General features: G+C 25.0%; 1 protein-coding gene across 2 annotated transcripts; it reads left to right on the top strand.

The window, feature by feature from the left end:
- LOC129966661 (mRNA-capping enzyme-like) lies at positions 1 to 25,019 on the top strand. Of its 2 annotated transcripts, none has more exons than XM_056081177.1 (19): positions 1 to 238; positions 5,603 to 5,693; positions 6,499 to 6,608; positions 7,611 to 7,714; positions 9,202 to 9,290; positions 9,665 to 9,740; positions 10,987 to 11,017; positions 12,786 to 12,894; positions 13,627 to 13,721; positions 13,804 to 13,907; positions 14,993 to 15,094; positions 15,897 to 16,032; positions 16,364 to 16,435; positions 18,791 to 18,955; positions 19,803 to 19,874; positions 20,116 to 20,216; positions 21,585 to 21,651; positions 24,237 to 24,360; positions 24,486 to 25,019. In XM_056081177.1, exons 2-19 carry the CDS (start codon positions 5,609 to 5,611, stop codon positions 24,575 to 24,577), a joined length of 1,734 nt encoding a protein of 577 aa, XP_055937152.1. In that variant the 5' UTR covers positions 1 to 238; positions 5,603 to 5,608; the 3' UTR covers positions 24,578 to 25,019. The 2 variants fall into 2 exon arrangements, with proteins under 2 accessions (XP_055937152.1, XP_055937144.1); XM_056081169.1 differs by having other exon boundaries at positions 2 to 238; positions 5,571 to 5,693; positions 24,486 to 25,018.
- The last annotated feature ends 281 nt before the right edge of the window (positions 25,020 to 25,300 follow it).

The raw sequence follows: 25,300 nt of genomic DNA, 5'->3' as shown, positions 1-25,300 counted from the left end.
ACAGCACAACTTCACTTGACAATTCAACCATCCACGAAAAATGTGTTTTTGTTGATTTCTGCGAAAAGTTTTGTAGGAAACGAATTTATTCCTAAAAACATAGATTGAATTTGTTGTTATTATTCATTTAGTGGTTTTGTGAGCAAATTTAAAATATTTTTATGCTGAGGAATTTGATGATTGTTATTATTTTCAGTACTATGCATTAAAAGACTGTTCAACGCATTTGTTGCATATTGTAAGTACATAACGTTTATTGCAGTCCCTATTGCTACATATAACTTTAATGATTATGGTTTTATGCATTTTGATGCTAATTTAGTTATCTAAGTAATCTTATTAACATGCATCTAATGCAGTATGTGCAATATAATGTAGAGTCTTGCCAGGCTCTATTTCATACCAATATTCTTACAATTATATTTGTATAATTACGTTATTTTAAACATTTAATTGTTTGAATTTGGCAGTTCCACGTAATATTCCATTTCAACATATTATATCGAAAAATAATTATGTAATGTTACTTGAAACGTTCATGTAACACGATTAAAGAAACATTTGTTCCATATATATTTCTTCCTTCTCTGCATTTCGAGATCAATTCATTTTGCTGTCTAAATATGGAAGGTGCACTTCTACGAATTTATCCACTTGCTGTAGTGTTATGTCTGTTGCTTTTCATCGTAATTGTCGAGTTTATTAAGCTAAATATACTTTGGAACATGATGTTGCATGCGAAAGGCATGGACTGATTTAAAAGTGTACCGTTTTGTAATGTATACAATTTCAATAATTCATGATGTTTAAGAGTTATGAGAAGCTGGTAAATTAATTGTAAATATGTAAATCTCTTCTTTTAATCTGCATATTCTTAATGTATAATAATCATTCCACATTTAACATAAATATAATTTTAAGTATGTATATATGAGAGTTTGAGCTATTTTAAAAATATACTTCATTTTGTGTATCATTTCAGCGAATTTCTATTTGTTTTTTAATTGTTTTAGTGGTTGTCTAAGCAAGTTAAAAATATTTCTATGTTGAAAAATCTGGTGATTCTTATTTCCAAGCATTAAATACTGTCAAATACATTTAATGCATGATACAAGTACAATTTGTTTTAAAAATAATTTTCTTATCGATTTTGATATTAATTTAGTTTTTTGTATGGTTGTAATTTTTGATTTCGTCAAGATAAATGTAATTTTGAAAATGTTTGTATATGGAAAAGGTCTAAGTTATTTTTAAAATATACTTTAACATTTTGAACTATGTTTCAATGTATTTGTGATATTTAAAAATTACCCAAATCAGGAATTTAGTGTAACCCTGCCTCTTTTTATATGAATATTTTTAATGTATAACAAGTAATCTATTTTTAACTTGATTATGATTTGGAACATGTTACTGTTTGTGAAAAGCTTTGATTATTCTAAAAAACGACTTTGTATCCTATGCCATTTCAATGTATTTATGGTGTATCTGATAGTTTTATCTAAGATAATCATTTGGATTAACAAAATATAAATGTTGATCATTTTTTAATGTATAACAAAGAATTTGCTTTAAAATTTTATCAGTGATTAAACATTGTTCTGGAAAAGTAATTTGTTCCTTTGTACTTTATTTAAATAATATGTCAGAATTTTTTAAAAATTTCTTTTTCTAAAAATTGAAGTATTATGGTCCTAATTAAAACAAATCTATATAATCTTTCTGATTGTTATTATGGAGGATTATTACATATATGAATGAAAAGGATAAACACAAGCTTTTAGTGCTCTTCATTTTCTGTTGCATTTTGTGACTGATTTTATGTTTGCTGATACAGTTGAATCTTATGAACTTAATTGAAACTAATCTTATGATTCATACAAATGATCATATTTTAAGATAATGTTCTGACTTCTGTTCGTTTTCCATGGTTTATTTTGAAATAATTAAGATCTAAAAGATTTAGTGGTTAAGAAATATATCTTTCTATCAGTGCATCTGAATGATTGCTCAGACAAATTGACTATTTGCTATGAATAAAGTTCTGAAATATTATAGCTTATAAATTTTACAAATTATGGAAGAAATTTTATTTTTCAATCACTTTTTCATATTTATTATTTTTCACTAGAATTATATTTTGCTACTGACAAGCACTTATCTTTTTTATGGCTTCTATCATTATTTTCTATTTTGATATTGTATTTTGTAGTTTTATGCTTCTATAATGAGTATAGTGAAACATATCCAAATTCATAGATAACCATCCAAATTCATAGATAAATAACCAACAGTGGTAGTGAATAATCTCTAATTTCCTTTGATTAAGTTTTAAAAATTAAAATCACTTCCAGTATTGAGAATCTCTTAATTTGTCTAAATAACAGATTGTGCTGAGACATCGATTTATTTTAAACTACTAACTTATTCATTACTTATTGCAAAATTTAGAAATCATTATGCTTTTATTCATCACATTCTTTTTATTAGAACATATTCCAAATATGAACTCTGAGCTTTTCAGCTTAATATTGTATCAAAGTTCAGTGCATTGTACTTTATTTATGAGTTCTTCTTTTGAAAGTGTTGATATTATAATAAAATATCAACACTAAAGTTATAAATTGGTTTTAAAAAGCTTGAAAGTGCCAAATGTACAAATATGTCAAATTTAATTTGCTTAAAAAAACAAGAAGACAGGTTTATTGTTAATATGAAAGTTAACTCTTTTAAAATGCATAAAACATTCCATGTATAAAGCAGCAAATTCATGGTATTGATGGTTAATAAAACGGTGGTAATAATAAATGAAATATTATATTAAAATTGAAATACAAAGTTCATAAGATGCAGAGTTAAAAGGATTATTGGACTTCACCAAGAACTCTTCAGGCATCTCTGAACTGTTTGTGACATGTGCAACAAAATGAAAGTTGTCATCTTTTTTACAGATTTTAAAATTAAAATAGACTTCTTAATTAATAAATGAAATGTTACTCGCCAAATGTGAAAAAAAATTTTAAGAAATCATCTAAATATTTTTAAGACTTATTAATTACTCCCTGCAACGTGGATTGTGCAGGGAGTATGGAAATATAAATCTTTCATGTATGAATAAGTGTCGATATACATATGATGAATTGAATCTGGAATACTTTGATCATCTTAAATTGTTTTCATTAAGAGTGGTTGCCTAATTCAGACTTTATTGTAAATCACTCTAAAAGTGCTGAATGACCAAATTGTTATCAGTATTATATTTCTATCTTTTCCCACTTTTTTTGCCTTGTTTTTTGAACAAATTTGTTCCTGTGTGTGTTTTCTCATAAAAGGATTGTCAATGTAATTAACATGCTACTTAATAAATGTTTTCTAAAATGATGCTTTCTTAGATTTGTACTCAATTCTTTATTTTACATACACTGTTGTTACATAATTAACAGATTGAAAGATGTGAAGGAGAGTTATATAAATATAAAGAACTCTACTTAATTTTTAAAAAAAATCTTATATATCTTCTGTTCTTTCTGTTATACTTTTTTTTACTGTAAAAATTCCAGCAACCACTTTTAATTTTTAAAAAAAGTTAATATATCTCAATTTGTAGTAATAATAAACGTGAAACTTTGTATTTGTCTACGGAGCAAATTATTGAATATAGAGTTATCAAAGTATGCACAATTATGCTTTCGAGAGTAAAAGATAACTTTAAGCTTTTCAAAAATGTTAACTAAAAAATAAATGAAAGAATCATTTTTCTACAGTAACTTAAAAATATATTGTCATGTAAAACCAGTCTTTATACTGTCTTGAATTTCAGAAAATTCCATTCCAGTAATACCGATATGATCCTTGTGAAAATTTCCTTTGATTTTTAATAGTTTATTTTATTTTATTATTTGGAACATTGATCTTTGCCATAATAGAATTCATGTTTCATTTCTTGATTAATTTTTTTTTAATTTTATGATAATGGTTTTTAAAAAAGTTTATGATATGAACATAACTCCAAAATTTAACTTTTATCATATATTACTCGTATAGTTATTTGCCTTTTATAGATTATTTTGAATTTCTTTTGTTGCTTATCTAAATTGTTTAAGTTTTATTTCATGTTTTAGATTTTTTTTAATTTTCTAGTGCATTAATTTAATATGCCATAGTTATTTTTATTTATAATTGGTTTTTGATTACCATATAACACTAACATAATTTTGAAAAACATGTACATAGTAAATTAATTAAAAGAAACTTTAAAGGTCTTTGTATTTTTAAAGGATTTAATTTTCTTAAAAAATGTTATTTAAAGATATATGTTTCATTTAATAATTTTTTGCTAAAGTTTGGAAGTTCTTGTATTCTTTATTAATAAAATTCTTAAATCAATAATTGATGATAGTTGAATTATTCTACAAAACAATTTACGTAAGTGTATCTATCTATCTTAAATAATAAATTACAAGGTTTTATTTCCAGTTTTTTTAAAAATATTTTTTATGATATATATTTAAGGCCATCATTTATATAAATTTAATAAAATGTTCAAGATAATTAGCTTTAAAGGATATATTGTGTCAATTTTCTGAAATATGATCTTCTTTATCCATAATTTTGAAGTTGATATCCTTAGTAGATTAAATCTAATTTTGGATTTTGAGAGCTATGTAATATTTTTAATTTTCTGTAATAAATTTTGAAGAATCAGATACCATTAATTAGAACAGATCCTGTCTAGTTGTGTTTAATGTTAGCACAATTTCATAAAAATCTGCTTGCCTGTTTCTTGTTTGAGATCTTGTTAAGTGCTACCTTTCAATTTCCAAAAGAATAAATGCAGACAACTTTAAGGTATATAAAAAAGCATTTGTCATATAACTAAGCATTAACATGATTTTTAATATTAAATTATTCTCCTAATTTATGATATCTTATTAAATGTTTACTTTATATAATAGTTTTTCTGTAGCTTTTTTTTTATATTATTAAGATTTGAATCAAAGTAATTTCCTAAATTAATTAGTTCGATATTTTTTCATGAGATTTGCAACATTCCACATGTTCCATTTGTAGTAATCTAATCCTGCAAAATAGGCCAATTATTTTACTTCCTGTTCTTTTATAATGTAATTTCCATACGTTTCACTTCGTATCAACATCTTGCCTTGGTAACAACTGCTGTCCAATGATTGGGAAAATTCCTTTTATTTATAATTTGCAGACTTCTTGTTTTCCAACCTTTTAAGTTTTTACTTTTTGAAAAAAAATTTAACAAATCTTATTTAAAAGATTTTCGGAAAGAAAAGTTCCTCAAAAAATTATTTATTTAATTTTTACATATAATATTCCATTATATATTTTTTCATTTTGTTTACTTGCATGTATTTTTAAGTTTTTGTTACACAATTAATTACCTCTTAAAACTGTAATGCTTAAGTCATATAAGTATCAATTAAGTTTTTATCCCACTTTTGACTAAGTCATGATTTTGTTTTTGTTTTAATTATATTTTCTAAATTTTAATGAAAAATTCAATATAGGGAATTAGATTGTTCCTTTTTATTTCTCTCCAGTTTTATAAGCAACTGTTTATTTCCTTTGCAAGATTATCATGGGTGATCGAAAAAGAGGCAGGAAAGATTTAGGACCTCCTCCACGATGGTTACATTGTCCAAGGAAAGGATCGATTATTGTTGGTTAGTATTGATTTAAAAGATATAAATAATTAGCTTCAAATTACTTCCTTATATTATTTATAAATATATTTTTTATATTATTTGATATTATGGTTACAACTGAAAGCTTGTAGTTCTAATAATTACAAGCTTACTGCTGCTGTTTAGCTGCTACAAGCTATTCTGCTTGTGTTTTCTGATAATTTGAGTAGGCTATTCATAAAAAAAATTAATTATAAATTTGAGACATTGGGAAAAAAAATTTTTTAACTTTAAAATGACCATTTATAAACATTGATTTGTGAAGTTAATTATTTTTAATTCTTTAATTTCTGTAAATTGATATATTTTGCTTTCATTAATAAAAGTTAGATAATTAAAAATAATTGTCTCAAAGATTTACACAATTACTATCTTGTAAGTCTATTTTAAATGCTAACATATGTTTTAAAATAACCTTCTATTATTGAATAATAGAAAATCATTTTTAAATTATCCATGACTAAATGCTAACCTATGTTTAAAAATACACTTCTATTATTAAATAATTGAAAAATATTTTTAAAATATCCATAATTCCTGTCATTGTTATGTTTAAATTCAAAATCCAATTTTAAAATTACTCTTAACTGTAATAGAAAACAACAGCATCAAATATTTATTTCAGGAAATATTTGTAAGACATTTTTAGTAACATCTGTTATGTCAAATTTTAAAATATGAAAATAAACATATTAATTTAGTATTGATTGAGAGTGGGTTTTGTATTTTCATTTTCATATTTTATAAAATTCTGCTGTGAGTCCTCTGGTTATTTTTCTTTCAGACAAATTCATTGCTTTCAAGACTCCACTAGATGAATCTTATGATTCTCAAATTCCTGAAGAATGTGTTTTCACACCTTCTCTGCTTATTGCTTCCTTATCAAGTCAAAAGGTGATATTAAATTTCTTCAAACTTCATTTACATTAAAAGAATTATGTTTTAATTTCATTAAAATTTCCATCACAGCTGACCAAATGTAACATATTGCGATGCAAGGTTTAGTTCATTTCATGAATTATAAACATAGAAAGCATATACATGACTCAATATTGATATACAAAATTGTTTAAAAGAGGTCTTAATTAAATAGTATTATAAAGATTTATTTCTTTAAAAAATGTACAATATTAATAAAAATAGCTCTTCAAGCATATATATATATTATCATTTATATCATGATGTAAAATTACATTGCAAGTAAAAATGCATGTATCTTAGATAGTCTCACATAAATTGAAAAATAAACACAGAGCCTTAATAAAAATTGGATTCCTACATATTACATTTCATTTTGCTTGAAATTACATGTGTAAAATATAAATTTTTGGATGTTACAATGTGTCAAATAGTAAGATCTGAATAGATTTAAAACATTATTGATTGCATGATAGAGATGCTGTGATATTTTAAAATTATTGGCAATCTGAAATAATTATAAACTTACCATTGTATTATATGTTCGTTTTCCATTCACAATGTTTTGTCATTTTTCTAATTGAATTGAAAAGTTTGACTGCTGTACATATAATACATCTCAAATAATTCATTAATGTTTGTTATGATATATTCATATCTAATATAACAATAAATTTATCTAGCATGTATTAAGCTATAAGATGAATAGCATTTATAAATAGAATCTTAATTAATAGCTTTTTTTTATTGCCCTATTGAGAGTTTCCTTTAAAAAAAAATCTCTTTAATCATTATTACATATTTGATTTCATTCAATTAAACACTTCTCTGTGCTGTAGAAAAATGTATAATGACAAAAGAATTAGTTAATTTATTTAATTATGAGGCATATTGCCATGTTACTTATGAACAGCAAGGGACATATTTTGTTCTTAAGTCTTTTATTATTGGTAAATTATTTTTTTCCTTTTATTTAAGGTGAAACTTGGTTTATGGATAGATTTAACAAATACAAACCGTTTTTATAACAAGGAAGAAATTGAACGACACAATATAAGATATGTCAAATTACAATGTCGAGGGTGAGTATTATTGCAAATTATTTAATTTTAAGAGTTGTTTTAATAAATCAAAACACTTTTATGTGAATTTAATTTAAAGAAAATAAAAGCATTGTTTCATTCTTTAACTATCTAAATACTCTTCTTATGTTGGTAGTGTACTCCTTTAAAAATTAATTAGCAACCCTAATGAAATCTTGCTTCAGTTATTTGTACAATTATCAAGGAGTAACATGTTCTGCTTGTACTGAATAAATTTGAAGTAACAAAGGGATTTCAAAGCTATGCTTATAATTGAAAATTAGTTTTATGTGTAGAACTGACTTTCTTACTTTAAAAAGCGAGCTAAAAATTTATTGTAAAATATTTTAAATAAATAGAGTCGAATCAAGTTCTTATCTTTTAAGGTTTTTGGTAAAAAATATGTTTTTACTGACAACTTATAAATATTAAGTCAAGAAGTGCATCGCTGCACTTTGGTAATTAATTCTAAATATGTTCCTCAAATATTTTAAATCCCTTGCTAAATTTTAGTATAATTTAGGTTTAAATGCTAATTGCATTAAATGCATTTTATCTAAACAAAAGATCAGAATTTATTATTTTAAACCAGATGTTATTTGATATCATGGAAGTCTTTCTATATAATTCTGGATCTTATATATACATGTTTAATATCATTTGCTGATGATGCAGTTATTCTTCTTAATCTCAACTTGAGTAATCATTGACTTATAAATGATTAACATTAGTAAATCATTCAGTTGAGAATGATTTCCATTTTAACCATCCATTAATAACTTCACTAGCTATTTGTTATGTATAATCAATAATAATAATTAATGCTTTTGTGAATGCTTCCCATTTTGATACCTTTTGAAAAAATTCTATAAGATGTCAGTGAATTTCTATTTTCAGAAAATGAAAATTGTTTTAAAAAAATACACAGCATGATCAAAAGTATTTGGACAATTTCAAATTTGTACATTTTTCCAAATTTCTCTGAGAATATTGATTAAACTTTTTTTTAATGAGCAGACTTAATAACACTGACTTAATAAACTTAACTTACTTAACAACTTAAATAAAAATTTCAATTGATATTATTAAGATTCAGAAAGATACTGACATTGTAATGAGACTAACTAACATCATAGATGCTCATTATAATGTGAGTTTAGATAATTATGCTAAATTTTATAAAAAGCTACAGATATTCTAAATACGTTTTCTTAAGTACATAACATAAATCACTAAAAATTCAGTATCGGGAATAACAAATTATTTTATTACATTACTTTTTTGTAGAAACTTTATCTTGTAACATTATATAACTTGATTTACAATATAAAAGCTTCTAAGCACTTTTTTTGTTTATTCTACTCTTGATAACATTATATGTTATTTCAAGTATTTTGTGTCAGAAATTATGTCAATACAAAATAGCCTATATATTTTTAATGAATAAGGTTTTGTAATATGAATTTTTATGAAAATTTCATTTTTAGACATGGAGAATGCCCTTCTGTTGAACAAACCAATACTTTTATAGAAATCTGTCAGAAATTTATTTCTAAGAATCCGTTAGAAATTATTGGTAAGTAGAAAGATTTAAATTACTTTTTATTTTCTTTAGAAATTTGAAAATATTTGTCATAATATTGATTTATAATTTTTTATGGATCTTATTTATTATTAAATTTTACTTTTGGTGTAATTCTTATTCACTTAGTTCTAATAGAATTAATTTTTTATGAATAATTATTTTCTGCTTAATTGATAATGCATTGTCATCAATAATCCAATTATTTAAAGAACATTTTACTGAATGATCATTAAATTATTTTTCTACATTTTTTTTGCTTTATTTTAGAAATTTTGCATTTGTATTTAAATGTTTTAGTTTCAATTTTTATAAATTATTTTTAGAATTCTATACTGTAAATAATTTTTGCTTCTATTTTCTTGCAGGTGTTCACTGTACTCATGGTTTTAATAGAACAGGTTTTTTAATAATTGCTTACTTAATTGAAAGCTTGTCCTGGAGGTAATTTATAGTGTCATTTTTTTTTCCTCACATCAATATGAAATACTAATACAAAAATGTGTCATGAAAATATTTTATTATTCATAAACCTAATTTTTAACTCAATACATAAAATAAAAGTAATATTTTCCTTCTTTTTTAAAAAAATTCTTACTATGATAGATAATAAATAGAAATAAAATTTTCTTTTAAAGTAATTTTATCTGTAGAATTGTTTTTTTGTTTATTTGTTCCTTCTCTCTTAAATTGCACGTTACCTAACAGAAAATTTTGTATCACTTCATTATGTTATAAACATAAAATATTGTATAAAGAATATTTTTTTATAATTTGCTGTATTAGTCCAGATGTTTCTATAACTAAATTTGGAAGTAGCACTTACATTACAATCAGTGGGCGCATTTAATTTTTTTATTTCCTGGCTGTCAACATTAATATGCTTCTCCTTAACCACATGTAAATGATTATAAGTAAAGAATTAAATTAGTTTGTTAAATAATTATCAACTCATTCATTGTTGCCAATGGATTTTAAAACCCTTTGCACTTTTGTGCATGCATTAGGATGGGTTTAATTCATCAAAATAGGGGCAAGATGAAAGGAGGAGATGCTTACATTTAACTATAAAGCATACTCGACTTAGTTGTGGACTGAATTAAAATAAAATAATACTATCAAAAACAACACAATACTTGCATACACATAGAAAAAAAAATTGAGCTAAAAAGTATTTAATAGGGCAGAAAGCAAAATGAAAGAATGATTAATTCCAGAAATGCGCTCACCATCCTTTTAAAGAGATAGAATCTTCGAAAAGTGATTGTTTCAGGATACTGAAATGACTTGTATTATGGAAAAAAGAAGAAAAAAAAAAATACATTACAGGTCTTCCTAAAATTAACATGTTTAATTTGTTTTTATGATCAGTATCAGAAAACATATTTTCACTCATTTATTATTAACGGTCCTTGTGAATTAAATTTAATTTTTAAATAAAGTAACTGTAAATAGTGTAAAAGATATAATACTTGTAAGTTTATTTGTCTTTTTTTTTTTTTTCAAAATAATTTTATGAAGAAACTGTTTCCTTTAATTATTAATTTTAACTATTATTTTTAAATATTCATTGTTAATATGTTTGCTCACATGGCTAAAAAATACCACAAGTAGGTTATTGTTTTTACTCATGTCGAAATGTTATTCATTCTCAGATTTTAATATTAATTTTGTTGTTTCTCCTGCCTAGTGTGGAAGCAGCTATTTCTTGTTTTAGTCAAGTAAGTAAAATAAGATTTTACAATATATATTGAAGATTTTATTTTTAATGGTATGTTCTTATGTTACTTTCAATTCTACTTCCAAAAATGAAATTCTTCCCCAACCCCCATCAAGTAAGATTTTTTTTGTCAACAAATGATTTTATTTTCTTTGAGAAATATTTAAAATTGAAATATTTTGACATTGTGTGTTTATCACCCCCTAAACACCCTTTTTACTTTTGTCGTGATTTCATTGATAAATGAATGTAAGAAAAAGGCTGTAACGTCTTTTAATTGTCTTTCTTTTCCTTTTTTTTTTTTTTTTTTTCTTCTATGAACTTGCTTGTGATTGTCTTTTTCGACATCTTTGGCAAATATACAGGTATTTCACTTTCCATGATAGTATTTTTCCATTTTTATTCCTTTGTGAAATCTTTTTTCTCCTCACTTGATTATATCTAAATTTTCCAGCATTTAGTCTAGTTGAATGGAGAAAATGAAATTTCAAATTCTTATTATATTCTAATGTCATATTTATCAATATTTCTTTTGTAACATATTTGTAGTTAAGACCTCTGATTTTCAAGAAAGCTAATTACCATTAGTATAGAAAATTTCTAGTCTTTACTTTGGTTTATACTCAATATGAAAATTTGGTTTATACTCAAAATTCTTTGTCTTAATGTTTTTTTTTTCCTTTAAATTTTGAATAAAAAATTAGATTCATTTCTACCAGGATTGTCATACATGTCATAATCCTCAATTCTAGATGGACATATTATTTCTAAATCAGCAGAAATGTTTCACAATATGGAATAGAATATGCATACCATATTCATGAAAGACATTTTTTTTTTTTTTTTAACACAGGCCAGACTAGTTATATTGTGAGAATTAAGTGGTAAAAGGATGTGGACATTTGGGCAATGGGTTATTAGTATAAAACATTTCCTTTTTGTCCTTTAGATCAAAACACTTCAAATTCTTTGTATAAAAATAGCAATCATCAGTGTGATTTTTTAGACTTTTTCCATACACTGGTATACTAAATCAAAAAGATATTTTTTGCCTTGAAACAATTGTCTTGGTCCTTCAATTTCAATACCATTTTTTCACAAAAATTTAAAATATTATTTTGTTGTTTCTTTACTATATATTAGAAGCAATTTGTTGAAGCATAGACTGGTAGAAATTTGTCTCAATCATTACAAAATTTAAGAGTAAATAGTACTTCTATTCAAGTGGATCAAATTTATTTACAAGCCTATAAATATTCTGTGAAAAGATTTTGATAAGGGAGAGAGGTGTAATGTCTAAAAGTTGCTATAGAACATGCGTTAACAAACCAGTAGCAAGTTTTAACTTTTATATATATATATATATATATATATATATATATATATATATATATATATAGCATTAAGCAAACAGTTAATGTGTTTATAAGAAACTTCTAAATAAATAATAATTTATTCTTCATTGGGTAGACTTTGTATATATAACAAGTTATTATTTAAAAAATATATATTCTTTATATAATATAAAATTTCTTAAATATGCAAAATTCATTCACATTACACTTGCAATTTGTGATTAGACTGTACATGATAAAATATGGGTTTTTCTTTTTTCCAGTAATTAACATCCTAAAGAAGACAGATATTTTAAGACAATATTTTTTCTCCTAACTATGTAATTGCTTAATAATATTCTTTAAATTTGCTTGAATGATTGATAATTGCAGTTTTCAGTTATTTGTTTAGTTTTTAATGGATAAAATTTACAGGCTCGTCCACCTGGAATATACAAGGGTGATTATCTGCAAGAATTGTTTCGAAGATATGGAGATATCGGTGATTGTATTCCTCCTCCGCCTCTTCCTGATTGGTGCAATGGTTAGTACAATAAAATTATATTTATAAATAGGCACTGTTGTAAACAATTCTTATTCTAATTTATAAGTTTTATAATTTTATGAATATTTCTGATAACACATATGGATTTATATAAATTTAGATTATAATATAAAGTAGAATTAACTATTAATGCCCAACTTAATTTAAAGCATGGATCATCATTACATTTTTTTAACCATGGGTACTATAAAAATAATAGGCGTGTAAGCCAAATAGTCAAAAAATTGTTATCGGTAAAATTTTTAATATACCAGTTTCCAGATTTAAATTATATGCTGTTCTGAAATCATTTCTCCATTAGTTCATTCACAAATGGCTGTCACTTGGGCAACCTTCTCTCTTTCAGTTTTTGCATTCTATCAGTTTGTATTAGTTATATATAGCATTTGAATGTTGATGGAGCTTCTATCTGTAGGTATGACATAGAAAACTTGATTTAGTTGGGCAATTCACTAAATATATAAAATGCTATTTCTTTTTTATTTCATATCAATAATAAGGATTGATCTAACATTTTTAGTGAAACTAAAATCCTGCCTCAGAGTTCAAGCAATGGGATTAAAGGGTGCTAGAAAAAGAATGTGAACTTTTTATATTAGGTCTCTACAAATTATGTAAATTTTCTCTTTGAAGCATTGTTTATGATGCCAGTCTTATTATCATCTTGTAGTTCATTATATTGTCAACTATGTGATATGTTCCTAATTGTAGAAGATGATGATGTTGATGATGACGGGAATATGATAAAGGATGGAAAAAGAAGAGAAGGGCCACCTTCAAAAAAACGAAAGGAATTTCACAAAAAAGTAAGTTTTGTATAGTTTTTATAAATTCTTTATAGAAAATTTTCAGTTAAATTGAAATTAAAATACTATTGCATGGTTTTAGAATCCAGTTTTTATGGAAGGTGTGCCTGGAGTCTCTCCTGTTTCAGATCCTGGTCTCCTTTCCCGCATTCAACAAAGATGCCAAATTATGTGTGGATGGAAAAGGTATATATTTATATATATATATTATTTTAAAATTTTTTATTATTATAATAAAATATATTATATATTATAATAAAATTTTTGGATGATTGGGATTTTTTTTAAATATAACTGTTAACTTTTTTATTGCTATTTCATTTATGTATATTTTATATTATAGAATTTATTAAATTAGTTTTCAATCAATTTATGTATTATTTTTTATTCATTCAAATGTTTTATAATCAAGCCAAGAATTTAAGTTAAATCACTGTTGTTAAACTAAATATCAAATATAACTAAAGGGTGTCCCAAAATTATTAATACAAGATTTGAATTTGTCATCATTCATGCAATAAAGTGTTGGCAACCCTATTAAAAAGCCATTTGGTAGCTGATAGTTAGTAAAAATGGAGTGCTACACACATATTAGAACAACGTGTTAACACAAAATCTGAATTAAATAACCCTGTTTTTTCTTTTAAGTTGTTATATTTTTATTGAATCGTAAAGTACATATGATGAGGTAATGTATGGAATAACACATAGTGCAAATGGCCTCCATGGCTTTGCTGGCACATACACATTCTTTTGTCGAAATTTTCCATGACCATTTTGCATGAATGTGGCTGAATTTTGTTGGTGCAGTGTTGAATTTCCTCCTTCAATGCTACCCTGCTTGTGTGTTTATTGGCTTATCTTTGACTTCAAATAACCCTATGAAAAGAAATCTAGTGGTGTAAAATCGCACAATCTAGGGGATCAATTCACAAATTTTCGAACTGTGGCTGCCAGGCTTACATTATTTTTTAAATATTGTTCAACAATGAAAACATGTTGTTCTATTGTTTAGCACTCCATTTTTATTAATCTTTTAATAACCCCTTCAAATATTTAGTTTTAAAAGATTTTTCTTTGTTGTTCTTCTTTATATGATCTCTGCTTTGATCCAGTAGCCATATAAATGTCACAATTCATATTTCATGTACTAAATTATGAATTTTACTATAGATGACTTAATAGTTAAATTAACTTTTGCTACTATTTTCATTTGTCATTTTTATATGAATGTTTATTTTTATATTTATAATTTTTTTGCCTTGCTTTAGCTCGGGTTTTCCTGGTTCTCAGCCTGTGTCAATGGACATAAATAACATAAAACTTTTGCATTCAAAGCCTTATAAAGTCAGTTGGAAGGCTGATGGCACAAGGTATTTATAATTTAATTCTTCTATTAGCTAACGAAATGTATTTAAACTTCAAAAACAGATTTTCCCTTTTTATAATAATTTTTATTTTTGTATTCTTTTCTTTCTGTTACAAATCCTTCAACCATGTACAAAATTTTACATCTTATCAATGTATATATCATGCAAAATAGTATATTTTTTTATTCAGTTCATTATAGTTTTGCAGATTTATTTTTAAATATATCTCATCTTTAAATAATAATAAAATAAAGAAAGTAATGTTTGAAGTATTCATTAAATAAGAAAATAATTTAAATGCTTTTTTATGCTATCATTTTTAAAAATTTAATTATTGCAATTAGTTTTTAAAAGCAATGCATTGCTAATTGTGTATTTTTTTATGAACGTTTTATGAAATTTATTTCAAAAAAGACAAAAAGGAAATTTTCTATATAACATAAAAATAGTGCTATTTATTTTTAAAATATTTGTTTTACTTGTAACATTTATAAAAAATATTCTGGCTTAATTAAATACCTACTACAATTGTAGATATTATTATTAATTCTGTTCTGGTTTAATGGCCCAATTAAAAAAAATTTTGATACAAATTGGAACTGATTGTTTTCCGTGTAATTTAAATATAATTTATATTTGAGTAATTTCTTAAATTACCCAAATTTATTAATCTAAAATTAATATATATATTTATTAATTTGTGCTTCCTTTTAAAAGTGCATATAACCACATTATTACTGAAATCAAAGTTATTGATTACAATAATAGTATCAATATAATAATTATTATTATTTTCCAATTTTAGATACATGATGCTCATAGATAGAGAAGACGAAATATATTTTATTGATCGAGATAATTCTGTATTCAAAGTTGATGGCCTGAGATTTCCTCGCCGAAAAGTACCTGAAGAACACATCGCTAATACACTTTTAGATGGGGTGATTGTCTTAATTTTTTTTTTTTTTAAATTTATTTAAGAAATAAGAAAACATATTTTTTGATTATGTTATTGGATTTTAACATTAGAATAATTTTTTTAAAAAATATGTTTACAATGATACTTAAAAAGATTTGATCTGACTAGTAAAAATCTCCAAGTGCACATTTTTATTTCTTCTAAAAAATCTGAATGTTTGTAATTGCAAATTTAGTTTTCTTTGGAGTTGAGTTTCATTTTTATTTTATGCATATTATTTATGTGTATGATAATCAAAGTTATTTACATGTAATTACAAGCTTATTTAATATTTTTTTGTAATTGTTTTTTAGGAAATGATAATAGATAAAGTAGATGGTAAAGATGTTCCTAGATATCTTGCATATGATATCATAAAATTTGAGGTAATTATATATGTTTTGCTTTAATTTAGTCATTTTTTATTCATGTTTCTTTTACAAAGTACTAAAGTTGACCTATTACTATTAACCTTCAAAAAACATAGCACTTTCTGTAATGTTTTTTCCAAAACGTAACATATCAGACCAGATGCTTGTAATAAACTGCACTTCAGAACTCTTACAAGGTTGGAGAATTATAAAAAACTATACAGCTATTGTTACTAATGGAAATGAATATAATTGTTGAATATATTGAATCACTAGAAAGGAAAGATTTTGATGATATAACTTCTGAGTATATCTTAAAAATGTTGGTTAAGGAAGAAATTGATGAAGCAAATTTAATAAAATTAACATCTGAAATATGCCACTATAATTCTAGGGTTGGTAATCTAGATGGAAATAAAATAGTTAGCTAATAATTTAGGAAGTATAAATAAAAACGTAATTTCCATACAGTCATAGTGCTATATTTTTTTTTTTTAATGAAAACCCATCAGCTAAAAGAATTAAGTTTTAAGAGAGAATCTTGTAAATGTTAGATAATATTTTAAGAAATACTTTAATATCCATGTTAAAAGCAAGCATTATAAAATAACTTTTTTTTTTTTTTTTGTAAAATATGCTGAATAAAAATGATCAAAATAATTTAGATAATGAAAATATCTTCAAAGAAAGAAAATGTCCTTAAATTATGATGCTTAGAAGGTGATGTGACATTTTTTGTGATGTTTTTAGTAAAAAGTATTTATCTTGAATGCCAAAATATAATATCATTACTGATGTCTCCTCCCCCAACTTCATATGATATATTTTACATATCGTAAGATGTTGCCTTTTTGAAAAAATCTAACAGCAATAGTCATATAATTTTTTTTGGCTTAACCTATATAAATATTTAAACTTCTATAAATTTAGCCATTACACTTTGTGTTTATTTTGTATAATGAATATATTATTTTATATATTGCCAGTTACAGCTAAAACTGGCCAAGTAAAAAAAATTGAGTTAATATTTTTTTTTTTTTTTTTTTTTTTTCCCTTAAATAGAAAAAAATCATGCATATCAGTATACACTGATCTTGTATTGACATGTGCTTTTTTTTTATTACAGTGGTGATGTTTTAATACAACAAAACCTTGTTGTCTCATTTTCTTTTGACTTGATCATTTTTAGTTGTATTCTTACAACATGTAAATGCTATTCATTCTAAAACTCTCCATACTTTTCTGAATGTCTCATTAAAGGTTATTTTCACTAAAACATAGATGTTTGCATTTAGCAGTAGTGTGGAAGATTACTTGCAGAATTAGGTGGCTTAATAGCTGCCCATCTTTCTGTATACCACCCAAAGCAAAGTGCAATCATGAAAAATTATTACTCTCGAGATTTTGAACGATATATATATATATATATATATATATATATATATATATATATATATATATATATATATATATATATATATATATATATATATATATTCTACTAGTAATCATCCATATTTAATGTGAAATTTTTTGCTTCTCAGATGAGCAGAAACTAAAATTATGGTCAGAATCCTGAGAAATCCGTTTCAGAAAATCAATTAATTCTATGAATTGAAAATAAATAGTTATTTATAAATTATGTAATTTTCTTGAAATATTGAATCTTCTGCTATTAATATTTCATATGTGGATTAAAAAATTGTGCAATGAAGCACTTTTTTTATAGCTGCGCAAAATATATCCTCTCCCCTCCCTATTTTTTGTATGATTATGTCTATTAATTAGGGACCTAAACTGTAAGTCCTGGTTTTTAAAATCATACATTTAATTTCTAGGTTTATATGGCAAATTATATTCAAAACAATTTTTAGATAGTTTACGTTATTTGTGCTCTTTTTTTTCACATCTGTTTTATATACAATTTTACCCTACTCTTTATTTGTATCAGATCTAAATAATTTTTTTAACTATTTGTTTCTATTTAATTTTTCATAAACTAAGAATTGCATGTTATATTAATTCTGTAACTAAGGCAGTATATTCAGACTACAGAGTTAAATGCTATCAAATGTAGTCATTTTGACAATGCTTTTGATACTAAAAGTGTAAAAATTATCTGTTTTTGTTAAAAGCAATGTTTAGATCTTATCTCTCGGCATTTTATGAAAACTTTTTTTATTTTATTTTATTTAATATATATATATATAGAGAGAGAGAGAGATTGACTGAAATGTTGATGTATATAAAAGCCAAATAAGTTTTTATTTTTATGTGATGTGCAAGGGAATATTAATGCTTCAAAATAAAAAATAAAAAAAAATGAAATATTCGAACTTATTGACTTGAATATATATATAATGTTTTAAGGGACAAGATGTAGGACAAACTGACTTTGATCGTCGACTTCTTTGCATTGCAAAAGAAATAGTAAAACCTAGAAGAGATGCTATGGCTAATGGCAGAATTGATCGCATGCAGGAACCATTCAGTGTAAGAGCCAAAGACTTTTGGGATGTAACCTCTGCTAAACAAGTATGTGCATTCTGTGAAATATTTTTCGAGTGTATTTTTTTATATTTGTAAGATTAATTACCTTTGGGAAATGTTGCATGTTCTATTTTCCTGTACTCTGTGCTTCATGGTTTAAATTGTGTGCAACCGAAACTTGCCTCAATATTTCATTCTAACTTTTTCCTGAATATAACAAATTAGCTTTTCATCTGTTAATGTATATTTAGTTAAGTTACGGTCAACTTTAATGTATATCCAGATTGATTGTTCAGTAAAATTCTCAGTTTTGATGTAAAATTGAAAACTATTTTGTTTGAAATTTTAGAAATTTTAAATGTGATAAAAATTAAATTGACTTCAATTGCTAATTTGTAGAAGTGTATTATCAGCTTGCAAGCACTTGATTTTATACTGTATAGGAATATTTACTATTATGTTTACTCTGTATTTTTAAAGTAATGTTCTCGCATTCCTTTTTTTTTTTTTTTTTTTTTTTCAGACTTTGGTTGAAAGTATATTTTAAATCCTTTAATTAGTTTTCTTTTTAATTTCAGATGTAGGGAAAATAATGGCAAATTTTTACTACATACCCTGTAATCAGTTGATTGCAGCATAAATGTTTTTTTGCTATTATCTCAGTTTGATTGCTTCCAGCATATAGATTATATCCTAATCTATTTTGTTTCCAATCATTTTTTAAAAGATACTTTTACTTATAAATTATCTAAGAATCTGATAATTTTATTAGAAAATTATAAAACAGTTCATAATAAAATAAAAAAAAGGAGTTTATGAATCTTAATATTTTATATTTTCTCTTCGTATTGCTAATCGTGGGGGGGGGTCCCCCTCTTTCCTTTTATTATAGATATTGGGTGACAAATTCCGTAAAGAAATGTCTCATGAAGTTGATGGTCTTATTTTTCAACCTGTTCCTGATGTAAGTTCATTCTCTTTAGTATAAGAAGTAAGCCAGATCTCTCTGGTATCTGGTCAGATAAGGAGAATAGAAATAACACTTTAAATTTTCTTAAAATAACTTAAATATCTGTTTTAATAACTTTAAATATTATAGAATTTTAATAATGTAATAAACAAATTTTACTTTTCTTCTTCTTTTAAACTTTTCAAGCTTCATAAAAGGCTTTAAATTTTTTTTAATATTGTTTCTGTCCTTACAGCCATATATTGGAGGACGTTGCCCTGATGTTTTAAAATGGAAACCACCTCATTTGAATTCTGTTGATTTCAAATTGGTTATAACTCAGCGAACAGGAATGGGGTAAGCAAATAATTTTCTAAAAGTATTCAATTACATAAATAAAATTCATTTGAAACATGGCATTGTTCAGTCTTTAATTTTGTGGCAGTTTTACCAAATCTTATGGTAATCACCACTAAGGAATGTTTTTATTTGAAGCTTTTTAAGGTTGCAAATAAAGTTACTGAACATGGTGATTTAGAGCAAGAAAAAAACTTTTCACTTTTCATTCTTGCCATTTTTATTTGTTGCTATGCATATATAAAAGTCAGATACAATTCATTTATTCCCACTCTAGATGTCAATGAAATTAAACTTTATTAGGCAGTTATGTATTGGGTGAAATGTTTGTTTCAAATTTAAGGAGGTTTAAAATGAAGATTCTTCCTATCTTATTTTTAAATGCATTCTCTTAATTTTTATATTCAATTTTAATATAAACAAGATAAAAAATTTTGGTGCCCCTTTTGCATAAAGGTCAACATTTTTATAAATGATTAATCCATCACAACTGCTATTTTGTTAATGTAAGAAATATTTAAAAAAAAAGGCACAGATTTCAATTGTTAATTTTATAAAAGCTGATTTAATTTTTTCATAATGACAATTTGCATTATTTGCTTGTGTGTATCAAACTAAACAGTTAATAGAAGATATTATACAAATACAGATATAGAAGTTAAAATTTTAAAAATATATGTTAAAAAAATGTTTGTGAAAATTACAATGCAGAATAAAAAATTTAAAAAAAAATCCTCTGTTTAGAAACTACATAAGTCTAAATATGCATGCATTTGCAAATGCATTACATTACAATGCTTAATGTTTTGGCTAGATTTAAAAAGTGCTTAATTTTTACAATTTCTCACTGTGAACTTTTTTATAAAATGCAGTATATATTTTATTACTGGTTGGGTATTTTAAAAGAATTCACATTTCTAGATTAATCAAACAAATAAATTGGAATAATCACAATAATCAAAGATTTATTTTTACATTCAATAATATTGATGCGAAAAAAAGAATTTATCATTTACATCTTCATTGCTTTGGCAAATCTAAGCATCCTCCCTCCTTCTTATTTTATTCAAGAATACTACTTTTTAAAAAACTTCCTGTTTTTATTCAGTTCTAAAAGACTTGATTTCATTTGCTAAAATACTTTATATTACCTTATTTTGTTTGAACACCTTATTTTTATACATTTCTTCTTAATAACATTTTGAAATATTTTGATTCAACATTGAATTCCTCCTTACTTAATCAATAATAGAAAGTGCATAGAAGAAATTTGAATCAAAAATGTAAATTTTTTTAATTTGAATTTATTTATTATGATCTTTTAAAATTGTAGTATTAAGATTACATTTTTTTAAATTATTATTTCAGTCTTCTTCCTACTAAAGTTGGTCTTTTGTATGTGGGCGGCATGAGCGAACCCTTTGCTGAAATCAAAGTGAATATAATTATCTGTTCAATATTTTTAATTCATATTATTTTATTGATATGTAATTATCTTTATTTAGTAAAAACTTTATACTTAAACTGTTTCACGATTTCATATCTTTATAGTTAGTTTAATTTAATGGCAAACTTAATCGCTATTAAACCTTGCAATGTAGCCATATATTCTTGGTTGTAAATTATATAAAATTTTGTTGTGGTTGTTTGAATTTAAATACATAGTCTATTATTGAATTGCTATTTACTACAAGATCTGATCTTTCATTGTATTTATGATGTGAGTCTTTAAAATGCTGTAATTATACTGGCTTATTGTTACATTAATACATGTAAATTATATAAGATAATTAATAAATATTGGAAAGCATTTTTAAAAACAAGTATAAAATATTAAATGCTCAACATCATATTTATCATAAGAATGTATGATAAATATATGCTATATCTTTTTTCAGCTAATGTAGGACCAAACAAAGGAAATTAGTTCTGTATATTTACAATGAAATGGTAATGCATTACCATTTGAGACAGTTAGCACTGCCGTTGGTGCAGAATTATTATATAGTAGAAAATGACTTAAATCTATTACAAATTTTGCATCTTCATCCCAGTATATTTCATGTTAGTAGTTCTTATAATATTTGCTTAAAGTGCTTTTGATTATAATTATAGTGTTTCTAAATTGGTTATTGTTTTATGCATTATTATTTTATTTATTTATTTATTTTTATTTTATTTTTCTAAATTGGTAATGCTCTACGCTTTTATAACTGTCCTTTTTCTCTATAAGTTACAGTTTTAGGGGGTTTACAGTCACTAAATTGTTATATTTGATTCTTTTTTTTTTTTTATTTTCATAAGTGTATTAAAAACCATACCAAATAAAATTTTAGTATGTAATATTAACTAATTATGGAAATTTTAAAGTGAAGAGGAAGAATCTCTTTAAAAATGCTCATTAATAATTGCAAATTGCTGAAATGCATTTACATTTCATTCATATTATCATATCTTTGGAACATTTCAATTATAAAATATGTAAATATCAGAAAATATCTTGAAAATTTAAGTTTCAGGAAATTTCTGGTTGAAAAAATTCTTTTCCTTTATGCTTCGAAATTTGAATAAATGTTTGCCTTAGAATATACATTGCACAGCCTCTTTATTATGACTACATGACAGTTTTATAAAAATGACCTATTGCATCACAGTGTTGCTGCTAGGGAGTGAAATATGTAGAAAAAGAGAATGCAGGACAAGTGAACCATCAATTGCATTGCTCTGCATGCTAAGATATGAGCAAAAAAAAAAAAAAAAAAAATGGAGCATTGGAACCAGTATCAGCAGGATGGCTGCTCTTGTGAAGTGTTCTTCAAGAGCAGCAGTTATTAATGCTTACTGAATGTGGACTACCAAGCAGAAAACCAGGTTTCAACATCAGGCTTGTTGTTGTAACAAGCTACTGAATGCTCGAGCTGAAAGGAGACTTGCCAGAGTTGTTCAATAGTATACATCAAACAGCAGGGAATCTTAATCGAGGTGCAACTACAAATGTCTGACCAAACTGTTTGCTGCACCTTACACTATATAGGCTATGGAAGCCAATGACCTGTTTGAAAGCATCTACTGTCTGCCATGAACAAGAGAAGAGGTAGTAACTGGGTCCTATGGAATCACATTTTCAACTACACCTTACAGATGGTAGAGTGCAAATATGGAGAAAACAGCACAAAAACATGGACCCCAATTGCATTGCTATAATGCTTCAAACTGGTGGAGGCAATATTATCGTTTGGGAGATGTTTCTTTGGTATTATATGGGTCCACTGATTCCAGTGAAACAACATCTGAATTCTCAAATGTATTTAAGTGTTATTGCAGATCAAGTACATCCTGTTGTATTAATGGTGTACCTTTTTAAGGATGAATTCTTCCAGCAAGACAATGCTCTTTGTCAAAAATCTGGCATAGTCATTAGATGTTTCAAAAAACATGATGGAACATTTACCTTGCTTTTTTGGCCTGCACAGCCGCCAGATCTTAATCCATATGAGAATTTGTGACAGGAAATCGAATGGGACATCAGGCAGCCGAGTCCAGTACCATCAAATCTTACAGAATTGGAAAGTGTAGTTAATCGGATATAATCTCGGATTCCTCCTACCAGCACCTCATATAATCCATACCAAGAAGAATCTATGCAGTATTAAGAGCAAAAGTTGGTCCAACATTGTATTGAGGGGTTGGTCATAATAATTTAATTGCTCAGTGTATATTTCATTGAAATATCAATATTTTTTTTCATTTGTTGCAGATATTTATACATGTTACAAACAAAATTAAAATGTTTTTATTCTCAATGGATTTAAGCCTTTCTTTCTATCATAAATAACTTCTTTATTAAGCATTAATAGTAAAGAGTTTCCATGACTAGAAAGATTCAAAACTAAATTAATATAAATTGATTTTTAATAAAATCTTTATTTAATTAATAGTTAACTGGAAATAATGTGTTAAATACATTGTTTTAAATCTTTTGCTGCTGAGTTTTAAATCTTTTTTCCTCCTTCCATTCAGGTTACTAAGCCATTAAGAGGCTTGGACAAGAAAATAATTGAATGTAAATATGAAAATAATCAATGGGTATTTATGAGAGAGAGAACAGACAAATCCTTTCCTAATGCATATTCAACTGCAATGGGTATGTTTTACTTAATTTATGTATAAACAATTTTTTAAATAATTGTTTTTATTCATTTAATGTTACTTGTATGTTTTAAAGTTTATTGAATTCAAATTAATTTTCTATAAATTTCTTACTTGCAGGAGTCTGTGAAAGTATTCGAAATCCAGTGACTACAGATATTCTTTTGCATCATATTGATTGTTATCGATGGCGTCCACCTAATAAAAAATAGACTTCTTGTAGAATAGCTTCCATTTTAGAATTAATATCCAAATACTTGAAGAGATATTTAAGATATATTTTTGCTCATTTTCACTCTTGAATTGTTTTGGTGTAGAAATTAGTTTTGTTGGAACAATATTCAAATAGCTTATAAAATACTATAGTGCACAAAATTTCAGTTTGGGTTTCAAATGTCATTACTATACATTAACTCAGCATCATTTATTTTTCATTATTGTTAAAATGTAAAATTGATGACAGGGCTCATAGAAAAAAAAAGAAATAATATAAAGAATCTTAATATTATTGTTTGAACTTTTAAGAAGAAATAATGTAAAATTATTAGAATTCCTGGTTCTCTCATTTCATTGTTTTCCTGCATATGTATATATTATGGATATACATATATTTTGCTTTTGTGTTATGCCCATATTTTAGTTCATATTTCATCTGGTTTCATTTGTATTTTTATTCAGAAAGAGAAAAAGAAATCAAATTAAAATTGTGGACTTGTGTTTGAAATTATTTAAAGTTTTTAAATGTTTACCTTAAATTCTTATTTGAAAATTTGTATTTCTTTTAAGAAGAATAATTCTACTATACTAAATTTGCCAAAATTATCAAAGTTTACTGTGCATTCACTGATTAATGTAAGATTTTTGTATATAAAATACTTTCATGATATTGTTTCAGTTTATTATTCCTTTTGCTTAATATGATACTTGATATACAT

The sequence above is a fragment of the Argiope bruennichi genome, chromosome 1 (assembly GCF_947563725.1).
Source record: "Argiope bruennichi chromosome 1, qqArgBrue1.1, whole genome shotgun sequence".
Lineage (NCBI taxonomy): Eukaryota > Metazoa > Arthropoda > Arachnida > Araneae > Araneidae > Argiope > Argiope bruennichi.
The sequence above is the reverse complement of the archived record's forward strand: the minus strand, read 5'-3'. Positions and strand labels throughout refer to the sequence as shown.